Below are 25251 nucleotides of genomic sequence, written 5' to 3'. Positions count from 1 at the left end.
AAACTATTTGATATTTGTGTGTGTGTAAAAATTTTATTTCCTGCTGGTTCTTATGGTAGTAAAAATAGAATTTGAAAGAAGTAATTTTTCAGATCCCACTAACATCATGTGTGAGTTAGGCATGATTTTCTTTTTTAGATCAATTTTCTCAATTCCTTCTCGTCATTCTCTTTCTAGGACTTGCTAGCTATGGCATTTTCCCTTGTCCCTCTCTATATGGCCCTACCTCCATCCCCTCCTTCTTCACTGGTAGGGCTTATAGTCCTCCCACTGGTTGATGTAAATTGTATTAAAGATAGCTAACTGGCTTGTGTAAGAGTTTCAAAAGCAACTTACCTGATTTCAAGAAGGTACCCCAAACTGTCCAGTTATTTAACAAAGTAAAATGATTATTTAAGCAATTCCCAAAGAGAAGGCAGACAGGAGCTGGGGAGTGGAAGTATAATATGATGTCATAAAAATACTACTTCCAAGTCGAAAGTGAAAGTATGAGAGAGAAAGGTGATGGGAGAGAAAGCAGCATCAGGATACTTCAACATGCTGTGTGCAAAGAGGGGGATTGTTTGGTGGCTTTGGGGGATGGTGACTCTTACCCGGGCAGATAGTTTTTGGGTAAGATGTAGTGCACAGATGAACATGGCTGTTATGAGGGAATGTTATCAGTCTGCCTGAAGGAATCTCATTGCTTCCAATATCATCTCACCTGCTTATTTTTGTTAAGAGGTATCTGAGACACAACTCTATAGTTAAGGAGAACAAATCTAATTGACAGGAAATAGACACCCAGTGCAACATTTTAAGGAGGCACACTCCAGAGACCTCCTACATGTGTATTATTCTAATTCTTTAAATGATACCATGAAATTTGTTTTGATGTTTAACTCAATGGACCTTTCACAGTAATAGCTGCACATTGGAGCAAGCCAATACTTGGTTAAAATTTTGTCTATTTAGAAGTGACTGAATTTCAGATAGCTGTCAATCAATATGACAGCTGGAACATTAACTCTATGGAACAAAACAGCAAGGCTCATGTCAGTCTGTGACCTCAATGGAAATTAATGTCATTCTCTTCTTTTTAAAGTCCATCTTCTCCTTTGTGTTGCTCTTCACAACATCTGCTAAGTAAGTGGCTTTGTTGTTGGATTTTAGGGCCTGGCACAGTACTCTGTCCTCTTTTATGGCTACTACGATAATAAACGCACGATTGGATGGCTGAATTTCCGGCTACCTCTCTCGTACTTCCTGGTGGGGATTATGTGCATTGGATACAGCTTTCTGGTTGTCCTCAAAGCGTAAGTTTTTAATCTGATTTCTGGAATCAATCAGAATCATTTTGAGAACTGGATATAATACTCATACTATTTCATGTCTAGAGAATAGTACGTGTGTAAGACATGAATCAGTACTGATGTTAAACCGTTCCATCCTAAAAACAAAAGAGTTTGACATAAACACAGGCCTTTGGAGCACTCCTCAGGGTTGGCAGGTGCCAACATGCAGGGTTGGGGATATAGTCAGTGGTGGAATACTTATATATCATGTGTAAGGCCCTGGGTTCATGTTACCTTGCCTGTACTTCAGTATCCTCATACAAAAAATAGGGGAAATATCTATTTTAAATTATCAGGTTGAAAAATTAGAAAGTAAAATAAAAATAAACTACTTTGAGCATTCCAGGTATAAGGTCTTTGTTTGGTTAGTCCGGGACTCTCCTAGTTTTAGGTCTGAAAGTCATGGGAGTTCCTGGCAAATGGATGGCTGGTCGCCTTAACTTTTAAGTCTTTTCTTTCCTTCTCCCTCTTCAAAGCTCTGGAATCCTGATACTAAATGCAATACCCAAGCTTTGAAGGCAGGCTAGAACAGTTGAATGTTGTAATGTTGGTGGCTTGGAAATCATCAGTTTCTTCATAGCGTTTGAAGTTAGTAGTCTCAAAATAAAAGTGATTTGCTTCTCATATGTAGCTGTTCTCATCCAAAGCAACTCCATAAGCTAAAAAGTCTGGATATTACTGGCATATGTCACATCTATCAAGCTTCTGGAAAGAGCTGAATAATTCACTGAATGTATGCCTAATGAGGAGCTTATTAATGCCACCCTATCCCAGGAGGCTTTCCCAAGACTTCCCTAACACAAGGTTCCCTGACAGTATACATATTCACTTCTGCTTATAAGCCTTGAAATAATGCTATGCATAGAATAGACTGAAATATCCTTCAGTACTTTAGTTATGTTGTCATGTGTAAGCTGTAAATGATGTTAGAGTTTTGTCTACATATACTATCTTACATGTATTATAAACCAACATACATCATAAACTGGTGTAAGAATAAACATAAATATTTTTAATTGGGAAATTTGGCAATATCCATATTTCAAAATCTCTAACAAAACCCCCTTAATTTGTACTTAAAATAGTAATTAATATTTGCCTAACATGAAAACCATTAACTGTTCCTTCATTTTTATTTGATTTTGATTTGGGTTAGTTTTTTTGAGATGGGGTTTCATGTATCCCAGGCTGGCCTCAAATTTACCTCTTCCAGAGTGATAGGATAGCAAGCGTGTACCACTATGCCAGGTTTATGTGGTACTGAGGATTCAACACAAAGTTTCATGCATGATACACAAGCATTCTATTGAGCTACATCTCCAGTGAAACCTTTACCTCTTAACCATTACAAAATAACTATAATACCATTTTACTGGCTATTAAATATAGAGTACTGAAGACCATCTGCACTTAGGGTCTGGTCGAACCCAAATTTGTAGGTGAGAAGTTCTCTGTACATGCTGCCCACCCTCTCTGTTCTTCATCTTCCATAGGACTAAGTTGTTCCTCCAGTGTGTCTTGAGTAGTGAGTGAGGACATATCAGCTGTTCTCTGGAAATAGATGGAGAATTTAAGATTCAGGAGCTGGTGACCAGGCCATGCTCACACAGTCAGAAAAGAATTTTGAACACCATTCTCTTACTCAGTAGTTCTCAACATGTGGAGTGCAACTTCTTTGGAGGGAGGGATTAAATGACCCTTTCACAAGGTCACCCAAGTTCATTGGAAAACACAGATATTTACATTATGGTTCGTAACAGTAGCAAAATTACAGTTATGAAGTAGCAAAGAAACAATTTTATGGTTGGGGGTCACCACAACATGAGGAACTCTATTAAAGGGCTGCAGCATTAGGAAGGTTGAGTGTAGTGGGAGCCATTTGAGCCCTGTCCTGAAGCACCACCACCCCTAGTGAGGTAGCAGGTAACTGTTACACCTGCCTATGACCTTGAGGTACATGCTCCTGGGGTGTGACCGCTGGGGAGGGGTGGAACCTTAAAACCTGGGATGCACGGATGCTGCACTCTCTTTGCTACCTCGTGGTTTTGGATGCTGAGACTGACCAGGGCAGAGCTCACCAGAGAACAAAGTGTTGGACCATGCCTCACCCTTCCAGGATTCTGCAACAAATTCCTTTATTCTGTCTTGTGAGTTAACCCCCAAATAAATTCCTTTGATCATTAATCAGACTCCATGGATTGCTAGCAATATAATCTCATTAGTTGAGAACTACTGACTTAACTGGATTCTTATTTTCCTAATCTTTGAGGAGTATTCATTCATCTCATGATGACAAAGATACATCTCTAGCTTGCTCTGGGTGGCCTTTTACAATTTTAAAAATCATTCTTTTGTCTGTTGTAAAATCCCTTTGGAGTTAAATTGCCTTGATATTACTCTTGCACTAAATTAAAAAAATAAACTTATCAAACATAAGTATATTACAAGACCCTTTTATATTCCAGATCACAATAGAATCAGGGGCCACCTCACACATAATTTCCAAATGAGTAAAAATATTTCTACATACTATTTAAATTGTCATTTCCCAAACCACTTTCTTTTTTCCTTCTGTTGTACATACTTACCCAGAATATCTGTGACCCACCTCAAACCCTGCCTAAATGTTTTCCATACTTCCTGACTTGAAATCTTAGTTTCAAAATTGTGTCTTCCTTCTCCTTTCCCAACCACCAATTACATTCCCTTTTGTTGAAAGATTCTCTCATGTACTTAGAGAAAAAAAACCAAGAGCTCCTTGTGGAATCCATGTTAATATTTTACTTGTCAGCAATATTTCCACTGGAGATGATAATTTTCACAGTTTCTGATGATGAAATTCAGGCCCTAAAGGATGCCTCTGTGAGGTTGACTTATGGGAGCATGACCTCCTGGCAGATCCAACATAGCACATGACTGTCTCCTCCTCCTCTCCAAACTGCATTTGCCCTTCTTTCAAGAGTGCTTGGAACAGAAGGGCAGTGATGTATAAAAGGCCTAAGGTCACCATGTTCCATTTCATGTCACTGCTTTATAAGCCGTATCTAAAATTATGAGATTCAAAATGTAAAATTCTCTTCTTACAAACACTTTCCAGGATGAATGGCAAATATTTATGAAGTGAAGATGACATTGTCAAAACCTTTTATAAATGTCAAGGACAGAACTGGCAAGCAACCCCATTGCCGGGATGTATATAAAAGGCCATTCATGGTATATGTGTTTATTGGCAAACCTTTCCCCAGTGCTAAATTTACTTCTATTCATTTAAAAACAATGTATGGTATCTTTACTATGAGCAATCTAGAGAGCTATCTAGTGCCTAGGGACTTGATGAACAAAACGAGTCTGCTGTCATGGTGCTCAGCAAGGGAAACAGACCATGAGCAAAGGTACAGCCAGTAACTGTTCAGGCTTCAGTCCTATGAGTTCATCTCGCACTGTTTTCCAATCCAGTCTTTGGCTCAGTTTCTTTTGAAGAATATAATCTCACCTTCTCTCTTAGGGGATTTGTACTGTCAGCCTCTATAGGTATTAAAATCATCCGTGTGTAGTAGTTTTTTGATCACCACAGAATGAGAAAGTTAAGTAAAAAATCCATAAAATTTTAAAAATCAAAGTTCTTATTGTCTATTTATATAAAATCATCAGTGTGAGTCATTTTTGATCACCACAGAATGAGAAAGTTAAGTAAAAAAATCCATAAAATTTAAAAAGCAAAGTTCCCGTTGTCTATGTATACGAAGAACCTGTTTAAAAACGTTTTCCGGACATTGCATTTTCAGCTGGCCTGTGACTGCTGTGTTCTCACGCCCTTGCCTGCCTTTCTTACCTTTTCCTGGCTGCTGCATTAAACCCCTGCTTCTTACAGGATGACCAAGAATATTGGTGATGATGGAGGTGGCGATGACAACACGTTCAACTTCAGCTGGAAGGTATTCTGCAGCTGGGACTATCTGATTGGTAACCCTGAAACAGCCGACAACAAATTTAATTCGATCACAATGAACTTCAAGGTAAAGGCACAAACTCCCAAAGAGAATCATTGGGAAGCATTCCATGTGAATTCTCAAATACCTTGACAATTACGAGAAGGATGCTCTCATCATTGCTGCCTATCACGATTTGAACCCGAGTCTGATTATGATGGAAATATCCTGTGACCCATAACAGCTGTATTTTCTCTTCAGGACTTTTCTTTTCCAAATGTAGTAATAAAACACTGCTATTTGGTTGAAATAGGAGTTCCCTGGTTATCAGTGTCAGGTAGTTCAAATAATGTGACAGTGCTCACTAGCTAATTGCAGAAACAAGTAGGCTCAGTATGCAAATTGATTCTAAAGCTTTACAACATAGCTTTAAAGCAATCCTGGGAGAGCAGGACATGGTTGCACAGACCTGTAATCCCAGCCTTTGGGAGATTGGAGGCAGGAGGATCGGGAATTTGAGTACAGCCTCAGCTGCAAAGTAAGTTTGAAGCCAGCATAAGCTACATGGAATTGTTTCATAAAAGCAAAGCCCTACATGCTGACACTCCCCCACCATAAAAATTAAGTCCTGGAAGAGGGTATCTTTTAGAATGAAAATTCTCCTGGTGTTAGGATTTAAAAGGGTCTCATGTAGCCCAGGGAAGCCTCAAGCTTGCTATGTAGCAGATGCTAACCCCAGACTTACCCATCCTCCTGCCTCTACCAATTCTCTTACTGTCCTGGTCTGTCATAAATTTAGCTACTTTATGGAATTTCAGATTTAGTTTACATTTTTGTTTCTTCTTTTTCTCAGTTCATGATCTTTTTCACAGCTGTGTTTTTCTTGCATTGTATTTTGCCTGACTGCAGGAAGCCATCATCGAAGAAAGAGCAGCCCAGGTGGAGGAGAATATCCACCTCATCAGATTCCTGAGGTTTCTTGCTAACTTCTTCGTGTTCCTAACACTTGGTGCAAGTGGATACCTCATCTTTTGGGCTGTGAAGCGATCCCAAGAATTTGCACAGCAAGATCCTGACACCCTTGGGTGGTGGGAAAAAAATGAAGTTCGTCTCTGCATGCTTTTAAAATGCTTAGAAACTCATACTTGCTCTTTTGTGGGTTGTGTTTCTGCAGTAGAACTCAAGACAAGGCTGCTTCCTACCTGGTGCTCCATTCTACTCTCCTGCCTACCTACCACACTGTGTATTTCCCAACGTTTTACTGTCCTGTTTCCAAATCTGTGCTGTTGGGTTTTCAAACTAGGACAAGATGGAAAGTTAGAATGGGAAAAGAGAAGAGAATGTTCTAGAGAGAGAAGCATGGATGTTAGGAGATGATGGTATGACAAAGTTAGGAAAACCAGACTGACAGCTTTGACGTTTTCAACTCTAAGACTCTTCCTATAACCCAATATTGCTTTCTCCGAAGATGTCACTTCTACAGCTAATAGGCCAGATTCCTGATTAGTTTGTCCTTAGTTCCTATACCTATTTTATAAGAAGTACTCACATTGCCTGCTTAATTTTGTATTTCTGGGTTTTTCATAAAAATCTCAGTGACATATCTCCATCTCTTTCTTGTCAAAGGCTTTGTTCCTCAGCTATTCAAATAAGGAAGGCAAGCTCGTGGCCAGATTTGCCTGCAGAGAATCTGCCCAATTAGTGTGTAGGAGAGAGGTGATTAGAGCACATGTTTTGAATCAGGAAATCATTGGTCCTAAGTATTACTAGAGCCTTATCACTTTTATAAAATGTTTTTGTGTACCACACATCAATTTGAACTTGGACACATTCAAAGCATGTGCAGACTTATGCTATGAGATGTTTAGGCATCCCAGATGGAAACTTCTGCAAAGCTCTGTAGATGGGAGAACTTTGAGATGACTTCATAAATGTATGATCTCTTAGAAATATCTTGGCTGGCAAGTGATTCAGTAGAAATATAAAAAAATACCTCTACATCAAAACAGTATAAAAACTTCAGAAGTGATAACAGCAGAAATGTACCATACATTTAGAGATAACAACATCACAAATATTCCATGGAAACCTGTAAAGTGGCAGTTATTAAATAGAGGGTTTTTTCCCCTTAACAATAACAGCACAAATCATTTATCAAGTCTGTTTTCAAAATACTCTCATGTAATAGTAAGTATTACTACTGATAGTAAGTATAAGAAAAGTGTTCATTCAGCTTTGGTCCATATCACAATGGTCCTATTTTAGTATAAATGAATCGTATTAAATGATGAATGCTTGCTTATCACTAACTTCTTCCTATCACTCAGGAGGCTGAGACAGAAAGTTAGTGATTTTGAAGCCACCTGGACTACTCAGTGAATTCTAGGCCAGCCTACCTCAATATCCTGAAAGGAATAACTCTCTGAATGGACTTAATATCTGTTTCAGAGGAACTCTGAGCTCTAGATACAAATGAAGATAATAATGGAGACACAAAAATAACTCCACATGTCTACTGAAACAAAAGTTAAATTGTCTTTATATATAGTTGTACAGAAAATGCCAAATTTTTAGGTTCAGTTGAGAATATTTCACGCTGATTTTATATCATGCAGAGTATATAGCTATTACATTCTAAATATATTCTGGTAGTTATAATCATTCAAAATATGGACTATACAGGGGAGAATAAGAAAATGTGTAGTGCTGACAGTTTGCACCAAGTATTTAGCGAGTAAGTCGCAAGAATTACTTCCAGGTTTTTCTTCCTCTTTACCTCATTTTCAAAGCGCCATGCATCAGCATATCATAATCAGTAGTCACATAGAACAGTGTGTTCTCTGGGCAGAGAGAAATAAATTGTGCACTCACAATACCAAGGAAAAATTATGGGCACATCCTCAAGCTCATATGGATAGCTTGTAAATATGAGTTGACTATTGTCTTGGTTGTTTTATTGAGATCACATACTAAAAGTGTATGGCATAGTCTTGGCTTTATAAAGTATCAAAGGAGCCTAGCTGAAAATCTTCCCAGGTTCTGGAGAGAAGCAGTAATAACCGAAACACCCTGATTCCCGTGTCTCCTTGTAGATGAACATGGTTATGTCCCTCCTGGGGATGTTCTGTCCCACACTGTTCGACTTATTTGCTGAACTGGAAGATTACCATCCTCTCATTGCTCTGAAGTGGCTCCTGGGGCGCATTTTTGCTCTTCTTCTAGGCAACTTGTATGTGTTTATTCTTGCATTGATGGATGAGATTAACAACAAGGTGAGCCTTGTGTCAGGACAGTCCTTGTCATCAGCATGTTAATTTCCCAGTTTGGGGATAACCAGAAATGCCTTTGAAACTGTGCTGTGTTATTCCCCCCTCCCCCTTTTTGATTTCTAGATTGAAGAGGAGAAGCATGTAAAGGCCAATATTACCCTGTGGGAAGCCAACATGATTAAGGCTTACAATGAATCCCTCTCTGGGAACACCACAGGACCACCCTTTTTTGTTCATCCTGCAGATGTACCTCGAGGACCCTGCTGGGAAACGATGGTGGGACAGGTAACATTATGAAGAAAAGTAGATGTTGTTAGTGGGCTAAGGGGGCTGAATATTTCTTCCAAACTGGGGCCTTTTTGGTCTTTGTTTATTAATAAAAATAGAGACAGTTTATTGAATATTTAGCATTTGCTGACTCTGGATTTCATATGTATTAACTCAGGGAGACTTCACATCTATCCCCTGAGATAAACACATTTCCTTCTTGCAGCACATTTATAGCTGTACATAAAAGGATAGCTTACAATCATGTGAAGAGATTCATGCCACCTATTATATTCTAACAAAGCACCCAAATTTAGATACAGACTCAAATAGTGTTTATGTGGAACTCTGCTTAGTTGTTTGTTTTTATAAAAAAGGCTCTGGTGGTTTTATAATATCAGTTTTTATCTAATAATTTTCTCTTAAGCCTTAAAAATGCTATTTTAAGTTAGTTGTTTTTATAATGGTTATGTAAATGACCCTAGCCTAACTACTCATGATATTTTGCCAGATAAAAGAAATAAGGTCTTATTGCTTACCATCCAATAAAGGGAAATAAAACCAACCAAACAAAAACAAGCACAGATGCTGTTTCAGTCTCCCTCTTCTGTACAGATTCTATTTTGGAAGTTTGTAATTTTATCTCATTGGAGAAAACACTTATTTATTTATTTATTTATTTATTTATTTATTTATTTATTTATTTATTTATTTTCTCTGTGTAGCTTTGAGCCTTTCCTGGAACTCACTCTGTAACCCATGCTGGCCTTGAACTCACAGAGATCCGAGATCCACCTGCCTCTGCCTCCTGATTTCTGGTATTATAGGTGTGTGCCACCACTGCCCTGCTTGAGAAAACACTCTTAATGTACATGCAACCTTAGTTCATCAAGTAAAGAAAAATTCAAGTGTATTTCAGTGATTCTAGAACACAGCAGTGAAGCTGTATCAGTCACACAGTCTCTGCAAATTAATTGAATGAATTTTAAAATTGTATTTTCTGTAGGATGAGAATATTAGCACAAGTCTTACTGAAGTAATGCAATGTCAAAGGACATCTTCACTCTCAGTCCGATGTTCATGAGGCTAAGCCAATTTTGATTTCAATTATGGGAGAAAAAGTACACTAAAATTATATGACTGAAGATGGAATAGAGAATTAATAGTCTAATAAAATATTTTGCTTTATTTACTTTTTAAGCATTTGAGGATCAGATAAATTCCCTTCTTAGTGCATGCTGCTAGATTTTCAGGCCTTCACGTATCATACATGCTTCTAGAAACATAAACTAAAGCTTGTCTGCAAAAGAGAGATACTGTGGATGTGGTAGGCAGAACAAGGGCTCTCCAAGTTGTTTACATGCTAACTCTTGGAACCTGTGAGTCTGTTGCCTTACTTGGCAAAACGGACTTTACAGATGCAGGAGCTTAGCAGGATGAATGACCTTGAACTATGTTGAGTGAGTCTAATACAGTTACAAGGGGTCTCTCTGTAAGAGAGACATGACATGGTGCCAAAGTCAGAGAACTGAGATATGTCACAGGAAGCAGAGGTTGGAGCGATGTGCCTTTAGAGATGGAGGAAGGGGCAACAGCTGAAGGAGCGTGGACAAGCTCTAGGGGTCAGAAAGTTAGGGAAGTAATTCTCCCCATGTCTCCACTTTGATTTTAGATTTCTGACCTCCAGAACCATGAGAAAACAGTTGTATTATTTTAATCTACAAAGTTTGTGATGATCTGTTCTATCAGAAGCAGGCAGCCACTTGTGGGTGAAACGTTTTAGTGGTTGTTGTGAAGTCTGTTCTGATGGGCTGTTTCTTCACACCTAACCTATCCCCTCAATCTACAGTCCAGCATTTGAGAACAGAAACCCTTAGAATGCACAGTTTGCAAACTGGCAGTTTGAGATTGAGATGCTCTCTCTGGAATGCTAGAAAGCATATCCTTTGACAGGCAAACACCTGCTGAACAGGATCAATAGAATTAACTGTAATGAGTAAGCTACAGGATGGCCATTTCTGAGGCGAGGAGACAGATTAATTAGACACGACATTATTCTAAGAGAAATTTGTATTCCTGATGCAGAAGCTTCTGCAAAATCTTCCATCATGTCGACTCATAACAACACAAAAACCCATGTATTTAGTTCTTCCTCTCTGAGGCCCCAGAACATGCCTTGTGTCTCAGAACATGCTTTGTGCTGTATTCTGAATTACATTTGTAGTAAGTTTCCCATTTCATCATGGTTCCTTATGGCCATTCTCTCCCTCCTTCCTTCAATATTCTGTTAAGAGACACTACCCCTTCCCCTGCTGGCTCTGCTGACTTCCCCATAAGTGTTTGATACACCTTTGGTGAAAGAAAGGCAGAAAAGAAGGGAATTATAGAATGCTGCCTAGGTCGATGGAAAGTGGGAGAGTGAAGATAACTTGGTGGATATGCCAGCTTTGAGTGCTGGTGAGCACTGGCCCTTGTGATATCAGTATTTCAATCCCTGTAGCTGAATCATTTCCATCCTTTAAACTCACTTAAAAATGAAGAAATAGTAAAGGCAGCTGAGTTTATGTAATTATGAAGATGTACCCTAACAGTTCATGATTCTGTGGAACATTCCAGGTGTTTGCTCTTCCTTTCCATGAATGCCTTCTACTTTTTTCCCTTTCCATGATACAGTGGCCCTCAAAGCTCTCTTGATTCTTTAAAAACAAAAAAGAAAAGAAAAGAAAACCAACAGACACAACAACAAAACAACAAAACAAAAATCCAACCAAACCAATAAACAAAGAAACGAATAAATAAATAAATAAATAAATAGGCTTTCCTTTCAGCTCTGCAGTGTTTCTCAAACAGTAATTTTTTATCTACAGTGGTATTTCAAAGACAGACAACAGAGCCTTTCCTGTGAGCCAAGTAGGCATGTGAAGCTATGGCTGATATTGTGTTTTGAAGAAGAATAAGAAGCCATGTGCTGAGGACCACAATGAGAATGGCTAACACTAATTGCCATCTAATGTGCCAAACATTAACTCCTTGAAATTTTAAGCCACCCCCGTGAGATCCACTCAAGCCTTATCATTCTATACGTGAGAATACCAAGAGACAGACTTGTTCAACACCTTACAGGAAGTCAGTGACAGGAGCTGAATTTCACCTACACAGTGGGATTACAGAGCTTGCATCTTTGTTCAGTGCTGAACTGAACATGAAACACAGTTATCATTGGACACAGCCTCTGGGCTTCTGCATGCATGTACCCCTTCATGCTGTCTGCATGCTTATACCCCTTTCTGCTGTCCTTACAGATTGTTTTGCCTTGACCATTTGGCGACTCTTGGGTTTACAGACCAAAGCTGTCCAGACATTTCAACTAAATGCCCTGGGGTAGGGTTGTGAGGTATGAGATGCTTCTCAGGAGGTTTAGTCCAGGGACTGAGCCTGGAGGATGTTCTTGAGGTAGCTGAGCCACCATTTCAGGGGATTTTCTTTTCTCCATAGCAGCACACTTATTCCGCAATCTGTGAATTGATACTTACAATTTATACTACTGTGTTCAGATCCTCCTTGTGGATTTTATGTAAAATGTCATACCTTGGGAAAGAAAAACATTTCAGATCTTGAGCAATGACCCTTACTTAAGGAGGCCTGAGGGACCTTCTAACCACTCTGAAATTTTCTCTTCCCAGGAAATCTTTCCAGACTATCTGAGGAAACTAAAAAAATATCCTCCCCAACCTACCTCTAGATCATGCTAGTTGTCAGGGTCTTCACATTGACCAGGGAATAAAAGGAGAATGAGAACATGGAAGAGAAAGATTTCATTCCAGAATAACCATGAGTTACTAGCATGTATTTATTCACTCCATATTTACTTAATGTCTGATACATACCCAGAATTGTTGTATACTAGAGATATAAAGGGATTGAAAGATGGATCTGTCTAGTGAAGATTACAACCTATTTAATACAGAGAGAGGCAAAGCCATTAACAATATAATTATAAAAAGATTTCAAATATACATTGGGAATTAGAGATAAAATGCATGGAATCTGAGTGCCTTTTTTAAAATTTTTTTATTTTTTATTTTAGGACTTATCTATATAAGTAAGGAAAGGAAACTTGACTCAGTCAATGCTATGACAGTGTTTGTTAGTTGGTACAAACTGAGTTGGGAAGTGAGTTAGGTGAGGTTGGTAGAGGAACACTATATGCAGGGCCGAGTACCCTGAAAAAGTGTGGAGTTTGATGGTCTGAAAGAAGGCCAATAAGATTGAAAAAAAAAAAAAAAACAAAGGAGGAATAATACAAGAATAACATAGAATGCTGTATGCAGAGTCCCCTACAAGGACGAGGAACTACTTGCCCCAGTGATGAGAGGTTTTTGTTTATTTGTTTGTTTTGGTTTTTCAAGACAGGGTTTTGCTGTGTAGCTTTGGAGCCTGTTTAAAACACCAATGGGCAAAGGCTTTCTTTCTTTTCTGTCATTTTTTGTTTATTCCTCTGCTTTGAGGTAAAAATGTCCTGCTGCTTACAGGCCTTTGTCATGGATTACTTTGCAAAGGAACTCATGCTAAAATAATTAAAAAGTACATATTAAGTCTTCAATAATCTTTTGTTTTTATTCTACTTATATTATAGTTAACTTATTCCTCAGGTAGTTGATGTATATATTTTATTTTAATATATTATAACATAAATATTAGTTTTTAATGTTTTAAATTAGTTTTAAATTATTTTATATGGTACTCAGACATGGAAAGAAAAGTAATGGTGGCTCATGATGCCAGAAATTTAGGAGGCCCTGCTCTAAAGCATGCATCTGGAAATTTACTGCTGAGTCTTTGTCAAATGATTACTTGCCCTGTGAGACAGACAATGCACTCGCTGTTTTAGCAAGGAGACCATCTAGACAGATGGAAGTAAAAAAAATCAAAAGACTTTTTATAGAACAGTGAAACTTCTTTATCTTGTCTTTTCTAAGGTCTCATGGACCCCAGGCTAGAGGTGAATTTACTATGTAGCTAAAGATGACCTTGAACTTCAGATCTTCCTGACTCTGTCTCCTGAGTGCTAGGGTCACTGGTCTTACCACTGCCGGTTAACACAGTTCGAGGGGTTGAACTCAGTGTTTTGTACATGCTGGGTGAGCACTTTGTCAACTGAGCTATATCCCCATCCTTGGTCAGTAGTACTTCTGCAAAATTATGACTTTATACATTCAATGTCTTTAGTCTTCAGGGCACTAAGAAAATGAATAGCAGGAATGAACCATGGTGAGGAAAATTTATAATTATTTGCCATTTTTTTTCTTCTTCTTTTTTTTAAAGATTTATTTATTTATTATATATACAGTGTTCTGCCTGCAGGCCAGAAGAGAGCACCAGATCTCATTATAGATGGTTGTGAGCCACCATGTGGTTGCTGGGAATTGAACTCAGAACATTTGGAAGAGCAGCCAGTGCTCTTAACCTCTGAGCCATCTCTCCAGCCCCCTTATTTGCCATTTTTATTAATGCTTACTGTCATATATTTCTGTAAGGTAATAGTGACATTCCTGTCCAACTCACAATGTACATACTTTGCATTTAAATTCAAACCCACACCACAGAAGTGACTTGACATTTCTAGAACTTTCCTTTTCATATATATATATATATATATATATATATGAAAAGAAATATATATATATAATGCATACTCATATATACATATATGCATACATATATGGATGTTTTGTGAAAAATAAGTTCATTCCACATATCTTATTCTATAGATTTTTAAAAACTTGTGTTGAGAAAACAAGTTTTCTGGCTTTTTTTTTTTTTTTTTTTTAAATCACTGTTGTGGTTTGAATGTAGAATACACTCCAAAGGCTCATGTTTTTGAAAATGTGATTGCAAGCTGGTGTCACTGTTTTGAAAGGTGGTAGACTCTTTAGGAGATAGAACCAAGCTGGAGAAAATGGGTCACTGTGGGGAGGTCTGGGGCAGGGTTAGCCTGAACCCCACTGATGTTCATTCTTTGCTTCTTGATTGTGTTAGTCATGCGATTAGCTACCTCACACTCATGCCACTATGCTTCCCTGGTTAACGGACCATATTCCCTTCAACTCTGAGCCAAAGGAAACCCTTCTCTTATGTAGCTTCTTGTCATGAATTTGGCCAACACCAAGGAAAGTAACTAATACAAGTGCTTTTTAAGCAACCTCATTGAAGTTTCATCCATGTGCTGTACACATTTTATACTTCCTTTTCTTTTAATAGAACTGTCTTCTTTCTTCTTTTCTTTATTCATTTTACATACCAACCACAGATCCTCCTCTTATCCCTCCTCCTGATACCCACCCCCCTGCCTTCCTCCCCACTTCTCCTCCCCACCTCCAACAGGGTAAGTTCTCCCATGGAGGGACAGCTAAGCCTGTGCATTCAGTTGAGGCAGGACCAAGCCCCTCGCTTTATCAGAGGTGAGCAAGATGTCCAACCATAGGTAATGGGATCCAGAAAGCTGGCTCATGCACCAGGGATAGATCCTGATCATACTTCCAAACCCCTTCAAACAGACCCAGCTACACAATTGTCTCCCATATGTAGAGGGTATAGTCTGGTCCCATGCAGGTTCCACAGCTGTTGGACTAAAGTTCATGAGTTCCTTTGAGCTTGGTTCAGTTGTCTCTGTAGACTTCCCCATTATGATCTTGACCACCCCTCTTGCTCATATAATCCCTCTCCCCTCTCTTCAACCAGACTCCCAGAGCTCGCCCTGGTGCATGGTTGTGGATCTCTGCATCTGCTTCCACCAGTTACTGGATGAACGCTCTATGATGATGGTTAGGGTATTCACCAATCTGATTATCAGGGTAGGCCAGTTCAGGCCCCCTCACCACTGTTGCTAGTAGTCTAATTTGGAGTCGTCCTTGTGGATTCCTGGGAATTCCCTAGCTCCAGGTTTCTCCCTTACCCCATAAAGTCTCCCTCTAACAAGATATCTCTTTCATTGCTCTCCCACTCTGTCCCTCCTCCAGCTTGACCATCCTGTTCCATTATATTCTCATCCCCCATCCTCTATTGTCCCCCCATCCCAAGTTTACTCATCAGGATCTCCTCTGTTTCCCCTTCCCAATGTGATTTGTATATCCCTCTTAGTGTCCTCCTTTGTTTCCTAACTTCTCTGGATCTGTGGGGTATAGTCTGATTATCCATTGCTTTACATCTAGTATCCACTTATGAGTGAGTACATACTATGTTTGTCTTTCTGAGTCTGGATTACCTCACTCAGGATGATATTTTCTAGTTCCATCCATTTGCCTGCAAACTTCATGATTTCATTGTTTATTACAGCTGAGTAATACTCCATTGTGTATATGTACCACATTTTCTTTATCCATTCTTTGGTTGAGGGACATCTAGGTTGTTTCCAGGTTCTGGCTATTACGAATAATGCTGCTGTGAACATAGTTGAGTAAATGTCCTTGTGGTATGCTTTAGCATCCCTTGGGTATATGCCCAAGAATGGCATTATTGGATCTTAAGGTAGATTGATTCCCAATTTTCTGAGAAGCTGCCATACTGATTTCCAAAGTAGCTGTACAAGTTTGCACTCCCACCAACAGTGGAGGAGTGTTCCCCTTGTTCACATCCTCTCCAACATAAGCTGTCATCAGTGTTTTTGATCTTAGCCATTATGACAGGTGTAAGATGGTATCTCAGAGTCACTTTGATTTGCATTTCCCTGATGACTAAGGATGTTGAACAATTCCTTAAAAGTCTTTCAGCCATTTGGGATTCTTCTGTTGAGAATCCTCTGTTTAGATCTGTAGCCCATTTTTTAATTGGATTATTTGGTATTTTGATGTCTAGTTTCTTTAGTTCTTTATACATTTTGGAGATCAGCCCTCTGTTAGATATAGGGTTGATGAAGATCTTTTCCCATTCTGTAGGCTGTCATTTTGTCTTGTTTACTGTGTCCTTTGCCTTATAGAAGCTTCTCATTTTTAGGAGGTACCATTTATTAATTGTTGCTCTCAGTGTCTATGCTACTAGTGTTATTTTTTGGAAGTGGTCTCCTGTGCCAATGCTTTCTAGGCTGCTTTCTACTTTTTCTTCTATCAGGTTCAGGGTAGTTGGATTTATGTTGGGGTCTTAGATCCACTTGGATTTGAGTTTTGTGAATGGTGATATGGATCTATTTATAATCTTCTACATGTTGACATCCAGTTATGCCAGCACCATTAGTTGAAGATGTTTTCTTTTTTTTCCATTGTACAATTTTGGCTTTTTTTGTCAAAAAATCAAGTGTTCATAGGGTGTGGATTAATGTCAGGATCTTCAGTTCGATTCCATTGGTCCACATGTTGGTTTTTATTCCAATACCAAGCTGTTATTACTACTATAGCTCTATCATAGAGTTTGAAGTTAGGGCTGATGATGCTTCCAGAAATTGCTTTATTGTAAAGGATTGTTTTAGATATCCTAGGTTTTCTGCTTTTCCATATGAAGTTGAGTATTATTCTTTTGAGGTCTGCGAAGAATTGTGTTGGGATTTTGATGGGGATTGCATTGAATCTGTAGATTGCTTTTGGTAAAATTGCCATTTTTATTATGTTGGTTCTACCTATCCATGAGCATGGGAGATCTTTCCATTTTTGATATATTCTTCAATTTTTTTCGTCAAGGACTTAATTTTCCTGTCATATAGGTCTTTCTCTTGATTGGTTAGAGTTACCCCAAGGTATTTTATATTATTTGTGGCTGTTGTAAAGGATGAAGTTTCCCTGATATCTTTCTTGGCCCATTTATCATTTATGTATAGGAGGGCTACTGATTTTTTTGAGTTAATTTTGTATCCTGCCATATTACTGAAGGTGTCTATCAGTTGTAGGAGTTCCCCTGGTAGAATTTTTGGGGTCACAAAAATTGTGACCATATTTAATCTATAATGGGTGGAATGTTCTGTAGATGTCTATTAAGTCCATTTGAATCATAACATCTGTTAGTTCCCTTATTTCTCTGTTAAGTTCCCTTATTTCTCTGTTAAGTTTCTGTCTGGCAGACCTGTCCATTGGTGAGAGTGGGGAATTGAAGTCTCCCACTATTAGTGTGTGGTGTTTGATGTGCTATTTAAGCTTCAGTAATGTTTCTTTTACATACATGGGTGCCCTTGTATTTAGGGCATAAATGTTCAGAATTGAGACTTCATCTTGATGAATTTTTCCTGTGATGAATATGTAATGTCCTTCTTCATCTCTTTTGATTAATTTTAATTTGAAGTCTATTTTGTTAGATATTGGATAGCTATACCAGCTTGCTTAAGTCCATTTGACTCAGAAGACTTTTCCCAGTCCTTTAATCTGAGGTAATGTTTGTCTTTAAAGCTGAGGTGTTATATGCAATAGAAGGATGAACTCTGTTTTTGTATCCATTCTGTTAGCCTATGTCTAACACAGGCAAATTGAGTCCATTGATATTAAGGGATATTAATGACCAGTGATTGTTAATTCCTGTTATTTTTTGGTGGTAGTGTTGTGTTTCCTTTCGTTGAGATTTATTGTCATAGGATTATTCATTGCCTGTGTTTTCATGGGTGCATGTAAATTCCTTAGGTTGGATTTTTCCTTCTAGTGATTTCTATAGGGCTGGATTTGTGGATAGGTATTGTTTAAATCTAGTTTTATCATGGAATATTTTGTTTACTCTGTCTTTGGCAATTGTGAGTTTTGCTGGGTATAATAGTCTGGGCTGGCGTCCATTTTCTCTTAGTGTCTGCATAATGTCTGTCCAGGACCTTCTGGCTTTCAGAGTCTCTATTTAGAAGTCAAGTGTTATTCTGATGGGTCTGCCTTTATATGTTACTTGGCACTTTTCCCTTTGTGGTTCAATATTTTTCTTTATTCTGTATGTTCAGTGGTTTGATTAGTATGTGGCAAGGGGACTTCTTTTTTGGGTCCAGCCTATTTGGTGTTCTGTAACCTTCTTGTATCTTCATAGGCATTTTCTGCTTTAGGTTGGGAAATTTTTCTTCTATGATTTTGTTGAATATATTTTCTGTGCCTTTGAGTTGGTATTCTTCTCCTTCTATCCCTAGTATTCTTAGGTTTGGCTTTTTCATAGTGTCCCAAATTTCCTAGACATTTTATGTTATGATTTTTTGGCTTTAGTATTTTCTTTGACTGACAAATCTATTTCCTCTGTTGTATCCTCCATGCCAGAGATTCTTTCTTCAATCTCTTGTATTCTGTTGGTTATGCTTGCATCTGTAGTTCCTGTTCATTTATTCAGATTTTCTATTTCGAGCATTTCCTTGGTTTGTGTCTTCTTCATTATTTCTATTTTAGTTTTCAGGTCTTGAACTATTCCCTCCATCTGCTTAATTACTTTTTCTTTTCTCTTCTTTTCTTTTCCTTTTGGCTTTCTTTAAGGGACTTATTGATTTCTTTCAATTTTTTTTGTTTGCCTTTTCCTCAATTTCTTTAAGGGAATTTTTCATTTCCTCTTTAAAGACTTCTATCATCTTCTTAAGGTCATTTTTAAGGTCAGTTTCTTTTGTTTCTTCTATGTTGGGATGTTCAGGTCTTGCTGATGTAGAACCACTAGGTTCTGGTGGTGCCATATTGCTCTTTAAGTTGTTGAATGTATTCTTACAATAGCATGTACCCATCTCTTCCTCCAATTGGTGCAAATGGTGTCTGTGTCTCAGGGAGCTGCTCTTGGTCCATTTGGAGCTGGCAGAGTCTGTCTCAGGGAGCAGCTGTGGTCTCAGCGGATGGGTGCGTTTGGGGAGTGGATTGGAGCTTGTAGGTTACAGGTTAGGAGGAGGGTTGGTGATCTGGCCTTCCTGCCTGATGGCCTGCAACTGGGGCTATAATGAGTAGGGCTTGGGGGCACTGGTTGTACCCCTGGGCCTGAAACCTAGAGGCCAATTGGAGCTAACAGAGTCTGTGTCTTAGGGAGCAGCTGCAGTCTCAGAAGGTGGGTGGGTTTGAGGGGTGGATTGGGGTTTGTATATTACAGGGTCCAGTGGGGGATGGTTGTAGTCGGGCCTGCCTCCAGGAGTTCTGCCTGCTGGCCAGCCACTGGTTGGACTCCTGGGCCTAAAGCCTAGAGGCTGGGGTGATCAGCTAGGAGAACAAAGACTCACCTCTTGGTCCAATTGGAACTCACAGAGTCTGTGTCTCTGGGAGCAGTTGCGGTCTTGGAGGATGGGTGGGTTTGGGGGTGCATTGGGGCTTGTAAGTTACAGGATCTCAGTGGGCCATTTTACAGTTACAAAGCATACAATTCAATGCCAGATGCAAATCTAAAATTTGTGCATGGTAAGCGTTTTTCCACCTGCTTTTAAACTTCTATGTCATAAAGTTTCTCAGTAAATAGAAGAAGCTGGTATAGTGATTTGAGAATGGAGCTGCTTAGCTTAAGAGTAACAAAATATAGGGGAGTGATTTTTCATTTACTAGATATGCCTGCTTATTTTTTATCTTTTATCATTAGCTATAACATTCAAGCTATTGACTTAGAAACATGACAGTTTTGATATCAATATTAGGGCCATCCACAGGCAGAAATGTGTTCATTAATAAAGATTGTTTCATACCAGGAGTTTGTGCGCCTCACCGTTTCTGATGTTCTGACCACTTATGTTACGATCCTCATCGGTGACTTCCTCAGAGCGTGCTTCGTGAGGTTTTGCAATTACTGCTGGTGCTGGGATTTGGAATATGGATACGTAAGTATGGTGCTGACTTCTCCTTTATCAGATTTCTCTTCTGTGAGTCATTGTTTACACACACTCCACAAGTGGAAGGGTGCCTCAGAGTTACATGAGTGAGGTCACCTTGTGAGATGTCAATAAACAAAGATTCATCAATATAGTTATTTGTAATGAGTCTTTCTCTGTCCTGCCAGCCAGCTCCCAAATAACGACATGGAGACTTCTTATTAATTATAAAAGCTCAGCTTATAGCTTAGGCTTGTTCCTAACTAGCTCTTATAACTTAAATTAACCCATTTATTTTAATCTATATTTTATCACGTGACATTGCCCCTCTTCCATCTTGTACCTCCTGTTTCCTCCTCATGTCTGTTGGTGTCTATTCCCACCTGGATTTCTCCTCCTCCTTTCTCTATCTGCCTGGAAGTCCCACCTATCCTCCCTCTCTAGCTATTGGCCATTTAGCTTTTTATTAAACCAATCAAGTGACACATCCTTATACAGTGTAATCAAATATTTCACAACAGTTATAATTCAGAAGAGCCCAGGTTTGGGTATCATGGTTTCCAATACTGAAGTAAAGTTAGCTCTGGCTCTTGAAAGTAATGGCCCTTGAACTGTCAATTAAAATGTTGTAGGAATCCTTGGTTCCATGGTCAGTTTCCTTCCCATGAAGCAAGTTGGTGCTGATACAAGATTGGTATAAACTGTGTACTCTTTATATCCCTGTGAATTTTGCTGTAGGACTGGATAATTATCACGCACCAGTTACTATGTAGTACACGAGGGGATGAAAGGACTCAATGAATATGGCTTTTGCTTTATGAGGCTCACAGACTAACAGGAGCCTGACAGAGACAACAGTGGGGGACTATGGAGATTTAAGAAAGACCTAGTTTGCTGACAGGGCTTTGATTAAATGGAGCTCAGGGGCAGCCTGCAACAATTGCAGAGACTTCTCTGAATCTCTCTGGTGTTGATTTTATCACCAGCTTTTTCTCTATGCCCAACTTAAAATCTTCCTCAATCTTCAGGGAAGTGCAGAGCATACATGGTTCTTGGTCTAACATGTCAACAGGTCTCTGTTGCCCTCTTGTATAAGTAATGTGATGGTACCCCTGTGCTTAAGCCCTCCATGGCTTCGTGAGCACCCCTAATGTGCCCCAGAGACCTTTGCAGTGCTCTCTGCCTCTCTTAAACAGTTTGCTTCGTTTCTTTCCGCCTTAGCCTAGTTGCTGCATTCTAATTTTCACAAATATTGGACTTTTTAAATTTTCAGTCACAAAAGGATTTTTTCATTTGCACTTACTATTTCTCCCTCAAAGGGATGCTGCTACCCTAGAACTGGGCATGAGCACTTCCTTCCTGTCACTAAGCATCCCTTCAGTATGTCACCTCCTCAGAGTTCTTCTCTGACCACCATTTTAACATAGCCCATCTAATGCTATGGCAGCTTACAGTTTGGTTTTATGAACAAGATGTACAACTACTTGACATTTCTTTTTAAACTGCTTATTATTCATCTCCTCCTACAGTGAGGCATCTATGAAAAAACAAATGTCTGTTGTTTGAGCCAGGCTAGCCACATGGCAAATGCTCTCTGTTGACTGTGTGGTTGAACTTGTACCACCACATCATGCTACCATCAGGGCAGCAGTAGCAGCTGGAAGAACTTGTCCTCTTTGTCGGCTGGTTCCACAACATTATTCTGGTTGTGTGTTCTAAGCCAGCAATGTTTCTCTTCCCACCAGTGAAGAAATATTCTGCTAGGTGATCTCACTTCCATCTCATGTTTTCTTGTATATAGACGAAGCCCACATTTAAGATTCTGGGCTACATCTTTTGGCTATCTGACTTTGAGACAGTACCTTTTATTAGATCATCTCTGTCACCATCACTTAAGGTGCCCCCTTGGATGAGGCAAACACAGTTAGGTAATGTCCTCTGGTACACAGCTGTGAGGTAATGCAGCAGATCCCGGATGTCCCTGTGCAGCTTTCCTATTGCTTGCTATGAGGTATTCGTCTGGCTTGGATTCATTTCTATTTTCCATGCCTGATTCAGCTCTTCTGAGGCAGACATAAAAATTGCCATCTCTTTCTTAGATCATGACTTGTCTTTTGTTTGCCTTTTATCCCTAGCTGCTTTCTTCTTAAGTGGTAGAAAAGTTGACTATGAATATGAAGTCAATATAGCATGACCTGGATGCATAAAAGCTGTAATTAAATGACTGTAATTTATTATTTATTGAGTGCTGACAGAGCTCTTGGGTTAGTACAAAGTGCAGGAAACAAGTTTCTGTTTTTAAGTCATAAAGAAAGAATTTTCTCTCATTTTACCTTTGGAAGGTTCTTTGAAGGAAAACTCAGAATCAAAACAAGTTATAAAATGTTAATGTTGGATGATGTGTTTTTTTTGTGGATCATATCATCCTGCCAATTGTCTGACTAACTTCCTTGGAAGCCTGCTGGTGCTGGCCACTATGAGCAAACTCATACAAGGTGCTGAGGAGCATAGAGATGAGGAAGCTGGAGCCCACAGAGAGGATGCAACTTAGACCTGAAGTCTTGATTTTAATTTGCCTGCCCGGTGTTTGGATATTGTTAATGTGCTAATACTTTTAAAACTTGGAACTTCTACATAATACATTTTCTTTGTTGACATGTTAGAAAAGCTGGTCCTATTAGACTCGTATTCCCAATTGGGAAGACATATGCAGAAACTCCCACCTCCAACCATTAGCATATCCATCCTTCAATTCTTCAAACACCACTACCCCTACTTTGCAAACTGTAAGAATCAAGAAGGGCATACAAGGTAAATAGCAAAGGACAGATCAATTGTTCTCAGACATTGGTGTGTATGTGTGGGAAGACAAAACGAGAGGGAGAGAGAGAGAGAGAGAGAGAGAGAGAGAGAGAGAGAGAGAGAGAGAGAGAGAGGTATACTTGGAGAAGGAGACGTTTGAGTTGATCTTATAGGATGAATGGGATTCCGAGAGATGAAGAAGACATTCCCTGAAGGGACAGATAACACAGGACCCCAGAGATGAACCCTGCGGTGTTTCTGTGCTCTTGCTTTAGAATTGATAATTGACAATTTTTGTCCACAAAGCACTTACCATGAAGGGAAGAAAAACTTGATGAGGTGAGGAGAGATTACTAAGTATCTTCAGAAATTGAGAGAAAATATGGCCATTTCTGTCACAAAAATTATTTCTTTGTTTCTCAGAATTTCAAAATATCATGCGATTTTTGTAGAAAAATAAGAAAATACAATGAAGTTAAATATAAAAATTACAGATAATCCTACCACTAGTGAGAACATTTAATACCTGAATCAAATAATCTTTATATATGTATATATAATGTATTTATATGTCTTGTTATAGATTAAATATGTATATATATGTATATATGTGTGTGTGTATACATGTGTGTCCATATATGTCTATTTTGGGGCACCTGACTGGCTGTGTCACCACATCTTCATGTTACTGCTATATTATAGCATGCTATTTATTTGTAGCTGAGGAATGAGCCCAAGGCCTTGATCATGGTAGCTTGTTCTTTACCACTAAGCCAAAACCTTAGCCCTTTATAATATAAACTTATTTATTTTTATTAACATAGATTAATTGTACAAAACAATCAGATTTGCTATGATATTTAAACATAGCATATGATATACTTTTATCATAGTCACAGTTTGTTTATTCTCCCCTATTTTCTCCCCTTCAACACCCTTGAATGTCCAAATTTTAATTTCATGTCCATTTGAGGCCCCCCTACATTCCATAATGATAGAAAACATTCAATCCCTATTTTTATGATTCTAGTTTATTTTTATCATGATGATCTGCCTTTTATCAATTTTTTCACAAATGAGATAATTTTGTTCTTTTAAAATAAGATATAAATTTTAATAGTTTTATGATAGTCTATATCTAGATTTAGAAAAATTTACAGTAGTTTATTGCTATATCTATATTTGTTAAAACACTGTCATGATGGCATTTAATTATATTGATGTAGGTAAACATAATCATATATACATCATAGTGGTGTCCACAACTTTGTTCCTTACAGCATATTTTCCTAAACTTATTTACTTGGTTAGACAAAGGGTTCCTTTTCTCTCTTTTGTTCTCTTTTATTTATTTTTGTTGTTGCTTACCAGTTCAATGAATGTCTTAACTTAACATTTAATTTACACTGATAACAGGCTTTGTGTTTATCAACAGAAAGAGTCTGAGTACCTGAAAAGATGTAGGACTGTATGCCAGAATGTGTGAACAAATCCGCCATCTTCTTCATACTTGTGTTTTTAAGGGGAATCTTTCCTACATTAATACAAATTAAAACCATGAGAGATTTCCTTGAGATCTGACAAAGAGGCTCAACATTATTCATAAGCATGCATGATAGACCATCTGAGTGGAGTCCCGATTATCTGACCTTCTGTAACATTCCATTTTTATTTAGTACTTACTATATATCAGAAGTGTTACAAATAATTTAGAAATGTGTAAATTATTTTTTCATTCCATGTAAAGTAACCAGCAATGCTGTATGTATTATTTCCACTCCATAATAAACTAAGGCTTAGAGAATGTTAAGTCAATGACTTATAGCCAGTTAGAAGTAGAGTTACAACTAGAACCCCTGTCTAATTTACTTCAAAGTCATTAACCACATTTATACCATATTGAATGTTTACTGTAACCCAGGATATCTAATGACTCTTCCAAA

At 38.5% G+C, this 25251-nt stretch overlaps 1 protein-coding gene across 1 annotated transcript in view; it reads left to right on the top strand.

Moving 5' to 3' along the window:
* Positions 1-25251, top strand: part of Tmc1 (transmembrane channel like 1) — a 120977-nt gene that overhangs the window by 72461 nt on the left and 23265 nt on the right. Inside the window, exons 8-13 of the mRNA XM_028895250.2 lie at positions 1153-1295; positions 5206-5350; positions 6173-6367; positions 8356-8535; positions 8656-8817; positions 20387-20515. Of these exons, the coding sequence (XP_028751083.1) occupies positions 1153-1295; positions 5206-5350; positions 6173-6367; positions 8356-8535; positions 8656-8817; positions 20387-20515 (954 nt within the window). The remainder of the gene's footprint in view (positions 1-1152; positions 1296-5205; positions 5351-6172; positions 6368-8355; positions 8536-8655; positions 8818-20386; positions 20516-25251) is intronic.

Source organism: Peromyscus leucopus, chromosome 1 (assembly GCF_004664715.2).
Source record: "Peromyscus leucopus breed LL Stock chromosome 1, UCI_PerLeu_2.1, whole genome shotgun sequence".
NCBI classification, from domain to species: domain Eukaryota; kingdom Metazoa; phylum Chordata; class Mammalia; order Rodentia; family Cricetidae; genus Peromyscus; species Peromyscus leucopus.
The sequence above is the reverse complement of the archived record's forward strand: the minus strand, read 5'-3'. Positions and strand labels throughout refer to the sequence as shown.